The sequence below is a fragment of the Alligator sinensis genome, unplaced genomic scaffold, assembly GCF_000455745.1.
Source record: "Alligator sinensis unplaced genomic scaffold, ASM45574v1 scaffold857_1, whole genome shotgun sequence".
Lineage (NCBI taxonomy): Eukaryota > Metazoa > Chordata > Crocodylia > Alligatoridae > Alligator > Alligator sinensis.
Window position 1 is genome coordinate 993,912 of NW_005842439.1, and position 17,744 is coordinate 1,011,655.

Sequence of the window (17,744 nt, forward strand, 5' to 3'; positions counted from 1 at the left end):
AGAGGAGTTGAGTTGAAATAGATCCTGTTCCTATTAAAAAATCACTACCTTCATCAAGAGCAACTGAACCACAAAATATACTAGCCAAACGCATCTCCATCAAGACAAGAAGACTTTCTCATCATCAAGCCTCCCCACCCACAAAGTCTTTTTTTAATATTGAAGTCCTTGATCCTATAGCATCTCCAAAATGAAACGCAAATGCAGGGGAGGAAGCTGCCCAAAACGTCACTTCAGATCAGCGTGAATTATGGTTGGGGGCAGGGAGCATGTGTGCGTCTGTCTGTACATGACTGCGCACATACCTATCGAGCACAGAATCTGTGTCAAGATCTGGCAAACCCCGAGCAAACAGAAAGCAGTGAGGTCTCTGCAGCACATCCATAAAGTGAGCTGCCACCCGGCACTACTGCATTTACAATCAACACAGTTCAAGCAGCATTTTAAGTGCCTGCTCCTACGTTTCGCGCGGTCAGGGTGAACGACGAGAGGAACGGATTACATTCGTAAGGAAATCCTGTGCAGTACTCTGGTTCCTTTTCAGACTGAAAGAGAACACAGAATCTTTTCAGTTCCCTTCCTGGCAATTCAGTTATTCAGGTCCCAAGAGAAAGATGGATGAGGTCATTGTACCCAGTGCTGTCATGGGGTTACTATACGCATTACCAGTTCTGTATCACTTCTGTGAGAAAGTCATCACTAATCTAATTGATTGCATTGGATTCCAGTAATCCGTATTTGTCATGACTTACCCTTCCAGAGTAACTTGAACAACCCTGACAGCTAAAGTAGTGATTAAAAGAGTGAATAGTGTGGCCAACTTTGTTTTAACCACTTCATTTACCATGGGGAAAGAGAGGTAGAAGCAAAACCATGCTGTCAATAGCAAATACCTCATCCCAAACTGGATCTAAGATCTCTCGCATAGCATTTACTACACGTTCAATAAAAACAGGAACTAAAATATACTGAGTTATGTCATTTGTACTGCATATAGGAAAGGTGTTATGTAGATTCTTCTCCCACTGGTATCAACGTGCTGCAGAACAATAGTCAGAATAAAAGGTTAATTGCAAGGAACACAGTTTGGACCGTTTTCATTCCCACGGTCTGGAAGCCACTGAAGGAAAATGTGGGTTTCTTTAACTGTATGAAGCCTGATAAGAGTAGTGGCCTCTAACAAAGATCTGCCTTTCCTGAAAATTCGGGAAAAAGTCACCCAGAACTACACAGCGCTATTCATTTCACTTTGTGAGAACTTCATAAACTCTCAGTTCCTGTTCCTAGGTGTATAAAAAAGTGTTATAACTCCCCATTCAAACCAATCCCAGTAGTCTAAATGCAGTCAATACAACCTTCACAGGTAACCCAAAGGAAGCGAAGCCTCAACAGATGCATATAGGTAATGGTGCTCTCTACCTGTCTGACCTTTGGTCACGTGCAAGTAGAACTGTGTTTTCCTCTGTCAAATTCAACACATGCATGTTCAATAACTGAGCTGATATAGTGATAGTTGCACCAAAAACTGTAGTTCAGCTCTGGAATATTTAAAAGCTCATTGTGTCCAAACTTAAGGATCATCTACTTCTCTTTTATCATTAAAAAATTGTACAAACAAGGGAAAAATCAAGATTATTGAGGTTACATGGGGTTTAAATCATCTTGGATTAATCAGTTTTCAAATTGGTACACTGTGCATTTTGCAGAGATAATAAAACATTTACCAGGAGCAATAGTCTCCAATGTTCCAGGATTAACCTTTCTAGTGCTTGTGCAGTGTTGGACAGCGGACCCAGTAAACACCAAGTAAAAATCTACATCATCTTCAAGTTTGTCTTCTTCAGCCAGCAGCACTGTAATAACGCTGTCACCCTAAGAGAAAAAAAAAAGGCAAAGTTGAATTTTTCGGAATTTTATTATGTAAAGATCTACCAAGCATTCAAGGCCCCAAATTTCTGTTCTCAATCCATCTGCACAGAACTGCAAAGGTCCCTCTACTCCTGTCTTCAGAGGTGCAAACAATTCTTGACATATATATATATCTTGCCCTAATCACCAAAACCGGAGTCAGCTTTTAAAGATATGCAGAGATACAGCCAGGAGAACAATCTGGAAACCTCAATATAAGATCAAAATGGCCATACTAACTAACACTGTGACCTCCTGACGGCACCACGACATCTCACAGCAGTTTGACACAAGGATGCATAGCTAGAAAGCTGAAAGCAGAATCAGATGTCATTTCTTCTCGATCCCTAAAGCCTTTCCCTGCCTATGTAACTACATACTTGACATCTGTAGTAATTAATTCAAGCACTGATCACTCCTCTTCTCTTCCATACAGATGCACAGAGGTAGCAAAATGTCACGTTCCTTATGGCAGGGGTGTCAAGCTTGCCCCAGGCCCCAGGCAGGATCAGGACTGCAGGGCTCCTCCCAGGCCAGATCCACAGGGCAGCAGCAGTTCCGGCAGGTCTGGTAGTCCAGGGAGTAGCAAGACAACCAAGAGCTGTAGCTGCACAGCCCTTGCTTGGTTTACTGCTGCAAAAAGCCATGCCCAAAAGGCCCTACCCCCATACCTCCAATAGCCTGGGGGCACATGGGATAGCTCTGTGGCCCACAACTGTGATACACCTGTCTTAGGGTATTATTGACCATTAGAAAATACTACCATAAGCAGCCAATCAATAAAGTCTAATGAATTAAGAGACACAAAAAGAGAGAGAGCTTTCAACATAATTAAGGACTGTATTATTGAATACTATTCAGCAAACCCAACCCACAAGAAAAATTTCCATCTTAGTGGGATACTGAAGTCTGATGCTCTTTTCACCTTTTAAAAGCTATAAATTGGCACGTACCAATATGCACGAAAGTAACCTTTATGACCATGTTGTCTTAGTTGCATGCAATTGTACTTTTAACAAGTCACCACAACATGACAAATTACCTTTTACCACGGAAACCTCCTATGAACTACAGATGTATCTGATGTTGAGGGTAGGACATATCCCTGCTCAACACAGCAGAGCCTTCAAGAGAACCCAGGGCCTCACAACTGTATGGCTAGTTCAAAAATATTGAATTAAAAAAAAAAAGGAAATTAAAAAAAAAAAATAAATCGGTTATAAACGTATCAGGAGAACAATAAAATTAGAGGGGAAAAAAGGGGGAGTGGGGGTAAGAGATTCTCTCAACTCCCAGACTCCAGAAGCTTGGGCTTTCAGAAAAAACACTGAATATCAAAGAACTGGATAAATTCAAAAAAGATGGCAAAACCAACAACTGGTCATCTGCGAGACATGGATTGCTTTGTAGTTAATATCAGAGCTGGTCATGCCTGCTAATGCTACAACTAAGAGGCAGAGAAGCATGGTTGTTTCATCTCGACAGACTCCTTGGAGGGAGCGTGTCAGCGCACAAACTTACTTACACACTGGATGCTACCACCAGATACTAAAAAAGCAGAGTTCCAGATGAGACAACAGGAATAATACAGAGAAGAGACAAACGCATATATTGTCTATATTCAGTGATAAAATAAAAACAATTGAGGACAAAACAAGATTTTTGAAATTCAAGCGTGGCCAACTCGTACGAGTTCAGAACTGAACATTCAGTTCCAAAGAAACGCATCCAATTTCAAAACAGCTACTCAAAAACAGTCTTGTTAAGCCTAGGAACCTCCTCTTTGCTTTGAGTCTTGTTTCTTTTTCTCTTTATTCAAACCACTCTTTCGCCAAGGCATCCATACACAATTTTTTTTAATGGTCCAGCTGAAATTTTAGGTAATTCATCTGCAGAGCCGACTGTTACACCGCCCCCCCCACACCCAAAAGCAAAATATAGGTGTGCATGCACGCGCGCGCACACAGAAAAAAAAACCCAAAAAAGCAAAGTATGCATATAATTATAGGCTACTAGGACGACACAAGAGAGTTAACGCTGAAACACTTTAGGTGGGGAGCCAAACATTAGATTCACTTTGGTCACATACAACAGGATTAAAGCCTGCTGGAACTAGGATTTAAAGATACAACATCAGATCAAGTTAACTAGCTCCTTCTAATTTTCATCTAATAGTTGAGTGAATGCAGAGCAAATGGATGTTAGGATGCATCACGCTGGCTGCGTTGAAATCCAGGAGGGAAGCCCAGGTTATGCCAGGACCAGCTTATGTGATTTGAGGGGTTGAAACTCTGTCTACACAAGCATTAAGGGAATGGTGCTGCTGCATTAAGCTAACCTGACTAAACTAATACAACTGGATCGAGCACCTTTTTTTGCTGTGTGAACAGGACTTGAGGCCTGGTCTAGACAAGGAAAAAGTTCTCTCACCAACTGGATTCCCCCCGCCTTGTCTAGACAAGGCTTCAGGTTTACATAGCAGGGAGGAAAAAAAAAAGCATGTGGTCAAGCATTAACTTTTAACCTTAAACAGTTTAATTTGACACACCAAAAATGAAAGCTCGATTCAACTCCAGTGTAGACTGGTTAGGAGGAGAATTTCAATCAGACTTAGCCAACTCATTTGAGCTCACACAAGCAGATGGCAGCTTTTCTCCTAGTTTAGACAAGCCTCTCCTGCCCTGCAGTTAGGGACTTGCATGCTGCAATTCACATTCCAGCTTCACGTCCCATCACAACCAGACCTCCCAAGAGCCTATCGCAGTCATATGCTAAAAAGCAGGAAGCCAGTGTCCAGTTTACCCAATCTGAAAAACTAAGCCCGAGTTTTTTTTTTTGCTTCTGTTGTTTTAGAGTGTTTTTCAACTAAATAAAAATCCACAAGGGAGTCTTCCTACAGCGCTGGCAGGGAGCAATGGCATTGGCAGGATGGGGAGGGTACCATTTCTTTAATTACTGAACACTCCTGTTCACCTGCCAGTGTAGTTTTGAGACTGCCCCTGTTATCTGCAGTTGTATGCAGCATAACTCATTGCCCGGGAAATGCATTGAGATGCTGGATGAAACATGTTATGCAAGCTCTAATTGATAAGAAAGTGGGCTGCCTTCAGTATCACGCATGCATAATTAGTAACACAACAGAACTGTTATATTTCTCATTAAAATAATCAGGGTCCAAAAGTGACTATAAAATAAAACTACATTGAAAATATGACTTGGCAATTTACAATGCAAAGCTCTCTCTTTCAAAGACCTTGAGAGAGAAAGCAAATCAGTTACAAATGCAGCCAAATTCCTTAAACCCTCACAGAAGAGTTTCCAATAGCACTATTGCACTCAGCCTGGAAAAACATTTTAATTGAGGCATGTTTACCTTTATTCGTTTAATATTACCCAAATACTGTCATCTGTTCAAGATCACTGCCACAAGGTGGTTATTGTAACCCCTCTTTCATCCTAAGTGACTACAAATAGAAAGCCAGACTGACGATATCCCTTTGGTGAAAGTACAGATAGATCAAAGCGATTATCTGGCACATGCCAACAAATAAGAATAATTGAATTTCAAACCTAGCTTGGCCCCACTAACATTTACTTGGCTTGGGGCCTATTGGAAATGAAAACGTTGCATTTTTGCCTGTTCCAGAGGGCCACTTTCTTTCAACTCCCAAATTCTGAATCCAAAAAAACTATGAAAAAAATTATTAGGGGAGACGTGATCTGGTACAAAGAATAGGAAGTCTACTCACTGCTGACAAGTGCATTCACTATCTCAAATTGGGGAATGATGAGTTTTAGGGGTCACAGCTCATGAATAGGGTCTTAGCCATGAATTCACTGAGGGCTGTTTTATTCTTAGGTCTTGTACCACTATTTCTACAACTGTTTCTAAGTATCAATATGAAGTTCTTGATTTAAGACAACAGTTTAATTATAAAAGGGTACAACTCCCTACTGATAACACTGTTACATTAGTGTAAAAATGCTCATATTGAGAAAAATGCTTATAGCCATGTAATTGTGACATTAGAAACTCATTTAGTCAAAATGGCATTATGTTCCAAGCAACTATAGTTACAGCAATAAAAAAACTGCATGTAGATCAAGTCATTTTCTTTGTTTCACTTTCCCTGTCTGTCAAAAAAGAGAAACTGTTTCAAAGTATCTTGATATGAGACTTACTTCATCAATGTCAGTAAATGGCTATGAAGTCATAGAATGAAACCTGTTATGCAAGATCTAAGTATTACTAATCTGTATTATTTACTATTATTAAAATATAATTCACTTTCTAAAGGGAACTTATTATGATTTCTAAAGGATCATTTTAATCAAAAGCCTCGGCTTCCAATTCAGTTACTGGGAAACTGCGTCAGCCAGCTTTTTGGGAAGTCTGCAATTTGGGAGGATTCCTGACTTGCAAAGATACAGAATTAGCGATCCCCTTGTAAGGCTTACATACGAGGCCTCAGATCAGACATACCCCTGCTTAACTGGAAAGAACATGACCCACTATAATCTATCTAGGCCCAAGGTAACAAAATAGTGATGTTATAGGCATCCTACAGAAGTCTATAGGTATTTCTGAAGACACATTTTAAAACAACCCCCTTTAGAAAGACTAAGCTTTTTATTTTATGAACCATGGCAACTTTGACCTACAAAATCCCAAGTATCTTGTCTACATTTTGGATTTTTAAGAAATGTTAACTAACAAAAACTTCTCTCCAACTGCAACCCACGCATTCGGTTGTTAATGTACCAACTGGGTGCAAAGAATAGGTCTGACGCCCTTCAGCACCTGCCTTTTCAAACTCCAAGTGCCAAGGAGAGTTCTGCTATTTTATTCATTAGCCTAGCAGGGCTGTTCAGCTTCTCAAAGGCTGGTGGCCAAATGCTTCAACAGCTGCACCAGTGGAGGCCATAGCAGCATAAGCCACGGGTGCTCCCTACCACTCACTGCACCAGGCACTCTCTACCCTTGCTAGACCAGGCACACGGGTACTTTCTGCCCCCCTTGCTGCAGGCACAAAGGCACTTCCTACCCGCTGTTGCACAGGGCATATGGGAGTTACCTACCACCCGCACTGCTGCACTGCACACATGCAAAGAATGGATGCCCCTGCCCTACCTTCAGCTCCCTTGGCATGGGCTCCTCTGGCACTGTGCACTGGGCCATGTTCCTCTACCCCACCTTGGTGCAGGACAGGAAGCAGAAGCCAAAGGAAAGGGGAGCCCAGAGCCTCCAAGTGCAGCCAGAGCAACGTGGAGAGCAGCGACTGGGTGGGAACCCAGGGGCCACAGAACCATCAGCTGGACTGCCCTGGCTTACCATTCAGATTCGATGAGTGAGAATAACAAGTCCTATTAAAAAGAGTCTATTCAGTTTCCATTCACAACAGAATAAGCTTGCCCTGGGTCTTTTTTTTTTTTTTAATTATTATTATTATTACTACATTATGCCGTGTAATCTTTCAAACCTGTTTTTTCCCCCTCCCCACTCCATAGCCATTTAGAGAGATTTACTGTGTATCCACTGGCTTGGGGCACACAACTCTGCCATTCTTCATTTAAGGAGGAACACAAAGTACAAGTGGACTTGCATTTTTTATGAGATAGACATGCTGTCATGTAACCTACATAAAAGGACCAATGTCCAGCACTGTGCATACAGGACTAGGAGTTTGATACCACGGCAGAGCTGCTGTGCGATTCTGGTCACTTTACACCCCTGGGCCTCTAGCATCCTCATGTGTAGGTCTTGTTTGGGGGGGGAGGGGGAATCTGACAAAACTGTTGTCTGGGGCAGGGGATGGAAAATTACTTTTTCTGCTAAATGAAGTTTTCTGTCAAAACTGCCAAGTGGAAATAAAAGGCAGAATATAACTGAGGGTAAGGGGAAGATCTTATAACCCAAAACAAAATCACTCTGATGTTAATTAGTGGTTCATCCTCCCACCAACCTCTCACTGGAGCCATTTTAAAGGGATGTGCATGGAAAGAAATGGGTAAGGGGTCCACAGTATAGTGAGCTAATACCTGTTGGTATTGCGATGCCTGGTGTGCAGAGACTACAGGTCTTGGGGAAGATAACCTCCAAGAAAAATCAACCCAAGTCATTTCACAGAGCATCAGGAGCCAGGTGACAGTGTCACGTACATCGTTCCAACTTCAGTGGCTCTTGAGATCCCTGCTTCTGTTTGAGAGACGCCCCCCCACAAATAAAGGGAATGACCTGGGGTCAGGCGTAGGAAGAAAGAAAGATGTCATCCAGTGTTGCAATCTCCTTCAGATAAAGCCTCCAGGGACAAGCGCCAGAAATAAGTGGAACGGCAAACAGCCAAGTCTGGGGTGGGGCTGGAGAAGAGTTTGGTCCATTCTCACAATGAGAAACTTAAAAAGATTGGTGTCTAACACCCTGAAGATCAAGAGATTTATTTATTGATTGATTTTTGGTTTACTTGAAAAGCCATAGCAATACAACATACAGATCCCCACCAGGCTTCAATTCTCTCTTTCATTATTGTTTTAAATCAATAACATTAATGTTAGTGCCAGTGAGAAATTCCACATTAACAGACCCTGGGGCTGAGATCCTCTCTGATGACATAAGCAGCAACTGTCGGTTAAGAGAAAAACAGGTTTGGTAATATGAGAAAGAAGGTGGATACACACACAACTCACCCCCCACAGGCCACCAAGCAGCAAGATTCAAAGCAGAACAACATTCAACATTTCTCAGATAGTGACTAGGCCGGTCCAATCTCTTTAAGAGAGCACTAAACCGAATAATCTCCTGCGTCAATGATAGCTACCAGGCCAACGCTAAGAGACAGGTTTATATAACGACTCCCAACACCAAGACAGAAGTAGAGGATTCAATCCAGAAATAGGTTTAACCATTCATTTTAATGTACAAAGCATGGTTGTAGGTCAAAGCAGAAATGGTGTCTAAAGATCAGTCAGGAGTCTTACGGTAACAGCAGAACATGGGAAAAGAAAAGGTCAACATGAAACATGATCAACACTAGATCTTACACCAATGGATAGAGAGAGAAAGATGCTCATCAAGAAAATATATGTACAACGTTCAAGTGTAGACTCTATTAGCCTTGCCCTACCACATCCATCTTCAAATAGGCCATGGTGTGATGTGTGTCTTCACCAGGTATCACAAGACTTTACTAGGAATCTTATATTCTACAAGGTACTCTAGGCAGTTGGCAAGAGATGACTATGTACCTACCTTTGGGTGAAATTAGAAATGTCTCACTGGTGATAAAAAGAAGGTATGTGTTCTTAGTTTATATGACTGAAGGGCCAAGAAATGTTCAAAAAAATTATAAAGCTAAGTGGGCAGAATTAACCATAACACAGCAAAAAATAAAACTAAAGTATTAAAAAAGAAAGAAAAGGAAGAAGCAAGGAGGAACAGGAAGAGAAAAAGACAGTCAAAATAAAGGGGTCTTCAAAAATACTGATCCCATACCCAACACCTAAAGAAAAGCTGCTGAGACTACCAGCAACAGAAAAATTGCCAGGATTTGGGATTTCATAGCATGGTTGTTTTCTCACAGTGATGGAATAGCTAAAAAGAAGAATGTGTATAATTTTAGTATTTCATTTTAATGATATTGTAGTTTAAACAATGGGTAGACTGCTTGCTTAAAACCAGCTATGTGCTCTCCACAAGTCAAGGAAATTTGCAGTATCTCAATGCCTCTGAGCAGGGAGTTACCTGCTGTCTGCGAAAGCCCCTTTACAGCAAACATGGGGTGGTTCTGCTGCAGAAAAGCAGAAGTATGTACAGGAGGGAAGAAGATGCATCACTTGTGTGTAGTACAGTGCTTTGTGGGAGACCCCGAACAATGGCTCTAGGGAAGCTCCACTGGATCAAGTGGCCCCATGCATCAGTCCTCTTTTTGCTTTGGTGCTGGCTGGGGTGCCTATGAGGGTGGGAGGGAATAAACTCTCTAGATATTTGCAGCATCAGTGAAAGACCCCTAAAGCCCAAATTCTCATTTCTTTTGTTATCCAAAGGTTTACAACAAAAGTTCTCTGGTGTCTACAGCAACTTGAGAACTACCTTGAAGATTTCTTGCAATCGCACCAATTTGCAGGGATGGGAGGAAGCCGTGCTCTCCTTTCACTGAATCATAGAAAATTAGGGTTGGAAGGGAACTCAGGAGGTCAGCTAGCCGAACCCCTTGCTCAAAGCAAGACCTTCCCCAACTAGATCATTCCAGCTACGGCTCTGTCAAGCTGGGCCTTAAAGACCTCCAAGGACAGAGTTTCCACCACCTCTCTAGGAAACCCATTCCAGTGCTTCACCACCCTCCTAGTGAGAGAGTTTTTCTTAACATCCAACTTAAACTTCCCTTGCTGCAACTTGAGCCCATTGCTCCTTGTTCTGTCATCTCTCACCACTGAGAACAGTCCAGCTCCATCCTCTTCGGACCCCCACTTCAGGTAGTTAAAGGCTGCTATCAAACCCCCCCTCAAGTTTCTTGTCTGAGGACTAAATAAGCCGAGGTCCCTCAGCCTCTCCTTATCAGTAATGTGTCCCAACCCCTTAACCATTTTCATTGCCCTCCACTGGACTCTTTCCAACTTGACTACATCCTTTCTATAGCCCACATCCTTTTCTCTATAAAAGGTCGCACTCTTGACTACAATGAGAGCCTATTCAACCACATCATATTATTACTGGCTTCCTGAAAGATCAATGCCATTTCCAACCAATTCCATATATAACAGCAACACAAATGGACCCGTTCAAAGCTTGGGAGTAAAAGAGATAGTGGGCAGTTTCACATGCACCAGCACCTGAGAAACAGAATCAGTCCTACGTTCTATGGGTTTAAAAAGAGAGACTAGGAAGGCAACACACAAATGACAACCCTCTATAACTGACAGCTGCCTATTAATGACTTTGAACAGGGGAAAAAAAATCCATGATCTTGAACCCAGCAGTTCTGCTTTAGAAATAAAGGCACAGGGGAGCAGCAGGGTTCTCCTTGCTTCCACCTTTCTCTGCGCTGCAGTAAAAGCCTACAAAAATATAGCTTGGATGCTTTGTACCTCAATGCATTGAAGCCCTTATCAGTGCAAAACAGCTTAGCCAATTCAGAAATATTTCACAACTACAGGACACAGACCTAATACAATATGCAGGACACTTTTCAACACATCATCAGTCTCTGCAAATAGAGAATACTAAAATATGTTATGTCTAACATTTTCCACTATCCCAGATGAAGACTTTATAGAAAGGAAAAAAAGGAGACACAAAAGTAAAAAGTCTGTAAAAAAGGGCCATTGATGCAGAGGAAAAGGAGAACTTCAGCTTTAAAATCTGTCTCAAGACCACAGCAGCCACTTGGTGGCAGTACAAAGCACTGGTCTCAACACAAAATTACTAAAGGTTGCTCCTAGTTATTTTGTAATCTATTCTATGCAGAAATACAAAGGTATTGCTTTACTGAGAGCTGTACCCTGCCCCTCAACTTTCATGGGAACTGGGATCCCAAAGCGTTTTGCTGAGATAGGTCACCAACCAGAGAAGAGGCGAGAGGCAAGAGAGAGCAGAACCCTTCCCCCCCAAAATAGGAGAATAGATGGTGCTATTCAAAACATATAGTGGCATAATTGTTCCAACAGCTCCAGGCTTGTCAGCATCTTCAGTGCAACCCTCCTTTGGCCCAGGCGCAAGAGGGTTTTTAGCATGGATGTGAAAATGGGCTCCTGGCTACATGCTTGGCAAAAGCAGCGTTGGCATTTTGTTGCAGAAACAGATGGGGTGAGACTGCTAGCAGGGTATTTATCAAGTTATTTTTAAAAGTAAACTGAAAAGCACGCTCAAAAGCAGCTCAGGATCCCAAATGAATTGGGGTATATGGGTTTTGCTGTAAAGGACATGGCTGCACAAGTCCTTTTTTTCCCCTGTTGCACCCAGGAATCCTGGAATCAGCATCTGCCACCAACTCAGGGAGAACATCCTCATCTAACCCAGGGTAAGGAATGCAACCCTGTGGCACCATCCCAGGTGCTAGAGTTTACCTGCTTCTGTGGGAGGGACACCGGACCCAGACTTCAAGCCTGGAACGTTCATCCCATTTTGCATCATGCTTAACAAGTTACAGTTGTACGGAGGATAGCAGCTACTTTTCCAAGGAAGTTCCTGGAGGTTTTTTTGGAGTCCAATATATAAAATAACCACCCTCATTACTTTAATAACTGAGAATAATATGGCACTAATTATTTAAAAATTAGTGCCATATTATTTAAAAACCATGCAGGCTACTACACGACTGTGGTGACTTAAGAGCACAGGTCTGAGCCAGTAAATGCTCTGGATACCATGAAAGCCAGGCCAGTTCTTTTGCTTCATGATCAGATCGATGTATATAAATAAACAGGAACCTCAGAAGATGCAATATGGAGTTGGGTGGGCGGCATATTTTGGGAAAGGAAATTTAAAGGTTAAGAAATGGTTTGGCAGCTGCAACTCACCCACTGGTTGATGGTAAAGTAACACAGTGTTCACAATGAGTTCATTGCAGGAGTGTGCTCCAGACAATGTTGCTTTAATCAAGTGAATGGCCATTATGTTACACAAATGCCTAGTGTGTGAAAATGTCTACATAAACTATTAGGCAGTGTGAGTGATATGCAAAGCTGCAAGGGCCTGTGATGACCACTCTAGTGGGCAAGGATATTTAGCAAGGCCATGGCTGAGGGGTAGAGGGAAGCAGCAGAATACTGGTTGCAGGAACACAGGACTGAGTATAACTTGCAACAATGGGTTGAGCAAATCCACAAAAGAGGAAAAAAAAATATGGGAAGGGAAGGGACTGCAGATCAAATGTCAGGAGAGGTACAAAACACCAAAGATGCGTGGATGTAGAGCATGGTCTGATGAGAACAGTATTGCAAAATAAAATGTGTCGGAATACTTGCATCTTTATCTGTAGATGAAAGAAAAATAATAAGTAAAGTGTTACTCTCAAAAGTCAGGACTCGCGCAAGCACAAACTCCTCTCAGGCTTTCTACCAGTCTTCTGAAATGGTCAAGTCCCTCTGCCAGTACATCAGACTAATGCATTCGTCGTAGCTCATTAAAAACTCCCTTGATTGTATAGGTCAAAGGCTTTTGGAGTAAAGAGAAAGCAAATGCAGAATGCAACCTTGTCATTATTAGGAAAATCAAGTGCTCAATAAATGCAAGAGATTATCAGATTCTCCTCCCTAAACCAAGTGAAAAATCAAAGCTTTTTTTCCCCCCCTCTTGCCTGAGGATCACAAGAGAAAGCACGACAGAGCTACTGTGTAGCTCACTACTATGTTCATAGGCTATCCCCATGTTAAAAAAAAAACCCCCGCCAAGGTTCATTCTATACGCTGCCTGCCTGCTATTGTCAGATATCCACAAGTCCCCAGTGGCCTTTATCACCATAGCTACCACTTCTAAGAAAACAGATTCACCGCCTCTAGAACTAAAGTGACTAAAACTTAACTGTCAGTCCCTTGGGTCCAAGACAAAACTTTACTGCCAAGTACTATAACGCTGTAAAGGATTTTCATCCAGGTTCCTTATCCCTACAGCAAACATTTTAAAAGTTTAATTATAGCACATAACAGCACAAGTCACACCCTTGGAGACTCAGCCATGGTAATTATTCTCTCAGAAACTGGTAGCTTTGACCCCTCTTCCCACTCTTCCTTCATACTACCAACTTTATTCAAGCTTGGATTTTCATTCTCTGTTGTACGTTGATAGAGCAAGAAATCATTACTTTCTAATCAGTTGCAAAAAGCTGTTTCTCCCTGCATCCTAGCACTTTCGTACCATGCCTTCCCTTATAATTACTTGTACTGTTTAAGTGCTGACAACATGCTTGGCACCGTGGTACACGCTCCGCAGAGAATAAGTCCTGCTCTTAGCAATCCCTGCAAGAGACACAAAAGAGGCAGGGTATGGTGGAAAACCCAGAGTAGTTTGCTTGCAATGCCCCTTCTCTCTCTTTTCCAACAAGCGCGGTCTAGAACATAGCACGTGCAGATTTGTGCTTACGAGGCACAAAACAACTAGAGAGCTCTAAACCGTTACAGGGCCGGGTGGGCACAGGGGCAGGCGAACACCATACAGGGCACGATGGACACAGGCATGGGCAAACTGGGCAGCTGCCCGGAGTCTGGACAGAAAGGGGGCCCCAAAATGGTAATTTTTATTATTACATATTACCAAAAATGGTAAATTGTATTATCATCATTATCTCTGGTGAAGGGGCACCCTGATACTAAAAGTTTACCCAGGATCACCCACCCAGCTGAGCATCCTGCCCATCTCTGATGAAGGGGCACCCTGATACTAAAAGTTTACCAGGATCACCCACCCAGCTGAGCATCCTGCCAGCGCTGCTGGGCCAGTTTCCATGGAAACCCTGGCACTGGTACAGCCCTGCCACTCCTAGGATCTCCATGGGAACTAGCTGGAGTGATGTGGGCAGGGGCTGCTGGGAAGTGGAGTCCACCATGGGCCCAATCCAGCCTGTGAGCTAGGACCTATGACCTATGGGACAGCACACGTGGGCATGGGCGGAACAACTAAATGTTAGGGAACTTCACCTACCACCTGCACAGCACTGAGCCCATGAGCATGACCAAGCATCTGTTGAAATTACAGGCGATGTTAAAGGGAGCTGGATTGAGACAATTTTGCATTATCTGAACGCTCCATAGCCTAACCACAAACATGGTTTTCAAGCTTGAAGTAAATCCCTGTCTAGGCTTCCCCTGCTAGCCTGATCGGACCATATCAGCCGATTTTTCCACAACATGTTGTCACAACCCAAAGTTGTGGTTTTTTGTTTTCGTGTGCTTCGGCACCGCTAAATTATGTTCCCGCCGAATTGCAGCTTCTTTGCACGGTGGAGTTTTCTGCTGCAATAGGAGAGCCCGCATGCAAAAGAGTATTTCCCACCGTTTGTAGCCTTCTTTGCATGGTGCATTTCTTTTGCATCATAGTGATGCATGGTGCAAAGGAGTTCCTGCCGCATGCAAATTCGTTCCCCGCTATTGGCTAGTTTTAAATTATTCCCATGTGGCGGCTAACGATTGGCCTGTTAGCCATATAAGAGGCTTGAGCAGTTTCCGCCCAAGCTGAAGAAGACTCCACACATCCACCTCGTGGGGACTCTGGATACACGGCAGGGTAATAGACACCCTGTGTGAGATTCAGAGGAGCTTGGCGACCTGATCCATCGCCCACCTCTTCCCATCTTCGAGCGGAAAGAATTTATAAGACGTATCTACGAGTCCGATTTTGGTGGCGCTCACCCAGAGCATCCGGAGCTCTGTTCCGTGGAGCCTAGCAAACTCCACGTGACCGTTCGTGTTGTCTGTGTCTGTAACCGCAACTCAAGCAAGTTTTCCAGCCTACACCACTACCATCTCTGGTGTAAGTAAACAATCTTTAAATCTACCGTTAAGCGTCTGTGCCTAATTCCAGCTCGTCGCCCGCCCTCTCCGATCCGGTGTGCCCGGGCTGCTGGCCACAGCCCGCGTGCAGCACGGAAAAGGGCCCGGATCGCTCCCGGCCCGCACACGTGTCCCACGTTTATACACCGTCCTTTGGCAGTGAGGGGGACACAGCAGCTGAACTACATTGCAAGCCAGTTCAAGCTACTGCACAATTTCCAGACTTTTAGGTCTCCTCTCACCTATGTCCACATAGGTCAGTCCACTTCAGTGAAGTACAATCTGATGTGTATTAGTATAAGTGAAAAAGAAACAGGCCCTTAGTTCACAGCAGGTGTCCGGATATGCTGAAAGCTTTCAGCCTAATCAAGAAACAGCAAAAGCTCTGGATGCATGATAAATTGGAAAAGTGGGGTAAAGAAGAAACATGTTGTAACCAGAACCTCTTTTGTAACACATGTAGTGGGGGAGGCTCTGAAGTTCACATCTTTTGAGAAGACATCATAGAAACAGGCATTCACAACTTTACTAGCACTAAGATCTGAGAAATTCTTCAACCATGTAGCTCCTAAACAGGATAGCAGGCAGTGCATCCGATTCATCGAACTGGCTGCTGACATTTATGCACCTGTATCAACCAATCAGCTCTTGTCTACTCTCCCGAGCAATCACAATGTGACACATTCAGTTTTGTCAAACCAAAAGACACCGGCACACCTTAGACGAAGTATGCTGAAGAGGGTGATGAAGTAGCACAAATTGGCTCTCTTTATTCATAAGGGGGGAAGTTACACAGCACCTGATCCAAGTACCAATCTTTTCCAGTTCACACCCACTGATCAGCACTGCTGGTGGAGAGAAAACAAAAAGCTCGCACAAAAAAATCACTCCCAACATCAGATTTCAGACTTCTATGTTATTGAATTTTCTGGCAGTAAGCAGAAAAAGTGGCCTTTAGGGCTACACCATTTCTTTACTGGATTCCATCACACTGTAGCTCCAACTCCTTCACGTTAGCTGCTGTTTTTAATAGATGAGTCTAAGCTGTTGCCTTCCTAGGTACAAGATAAGGCCTATTTGTTTCCTGGGCTTTGAAGTAGCTGTTGGTTGGAGAGTGCAAGTTCAAGGAGGGGGTATGTGAAGGGGGAGGGGGTCCTGAAGAGGCTACTCTTATCAAGCTGTTGAGAGAAGTAGGGATCATAAGGTATTTATGTTGTTATTTTCAAGGCACATGCACAAACACCACAAGTCACAGGTGGCCAGACATGATGCTAGCCACGTCTCTCCTGTGTGTGCAACTAGCTACAAACCCCACTGTGCCTTAAGCTCACCAGCACCATGGGCCAATCAGCTCAGAACGACCTTTGATTTTTGATCACCTATAACCTGCATGCACCATGCCCTTAATCCTGCCAGTTCTTGGAGCAAAGGACAAAAGTACACCCCCTGGGTCCAATTTAGGTCAAGCACTTGGCAGTCCTCGGCACTGACCAACAGATCAGCGTCAAGCGCTGTGTGTGTCTGTTCCCCGAGACCTGGAAGCTGAATACCCCTGCTCCAGCCTTTTGTTTCGAGCCAACTTTACATACTTGCAGAGCAGCCTCAAGGCAACGGAACTTCCTTGCCCAGGAGAACCTTTCCATAACCAGTCCTCCTGTGAAATATGAAACATCTCAACAAGGAAGAAACATAATTCAACATCCTGCTTGCCATCAGGCACCTCTGAGGTAAATAGATTGCTCCAACTTTTATCCAAGCCTAATTTGCACAACATGAACTTTTCCAGCCAGGAGATCTTACACCACCCTCCAGCTCTCTTGTACAACATGAATTTTCATTTCTACCTGGGAGAAATTTTACAATCTTTGTATTCTCCTTTGCCTGAGAAAGGGTGCATGAGCCCAGAAGCTTGCAAATAGATTATTTTGCAACTGGCTAGTTGGTCTAATAAAAGATATCACCTCTACCACACAGCTACAAAACTTTATCCCTGTCACTTGCCTTACTTTCAAGATAGCAGGGTAAAAATAAATAGAAAGGCATATGCAGAGAATGAGCAAGTTGGAGGGGGCAGGGCTCAGGCACAGTCCTCAGTTTAAGTACAGTATGTTACCTTCAGCCCCTTGCCAATTAACAGGCAGCAACGGCCATTAATGTAGGGAGGGCTTGCTCTGCACTTCCTGTCCTGTTGTCCATTTTTTTCTTCTTGTTCTAAAACATTCTGAATTGGACTACTGTGCTTTGTAACTACTCCATTTGACTAACTTAATATAGACCTAGCATGTACTATCACACCGACATCTGTTTTCCCTATATTGTGTTACAGTGTATGTCGATTTTATTATCCTTCTGAAAGT

At 43.2% G+C, this 17,744-nt stretch overlaps 1 protein-coding gene across 1 annotated transcript in view; it reads right to left on the minus strand.

Moving 5' to 3' along the window:
* LOC102375630 (A-kinase anchor protein 13-like) overlaps window positions 1-17,744 on the minus strand; it is a gene marked incomplete at its 3' end in the record, with an annotated part of 136,735 nt that overhangs the window by 68,022 nt on the left and 50,969 nt on the right. Inside the window, exon 3 of the mRNA XM_025211970.1 lies at window positions 1,725-1,872. Within this exon, the coding sequence (XP_025067755.1) occupies window positions 1,725-1,872 (148 nt within the window). The remainder of the gene's footprint in view (window positions 1-1,724; window positions 1,873-17,744) is intronic.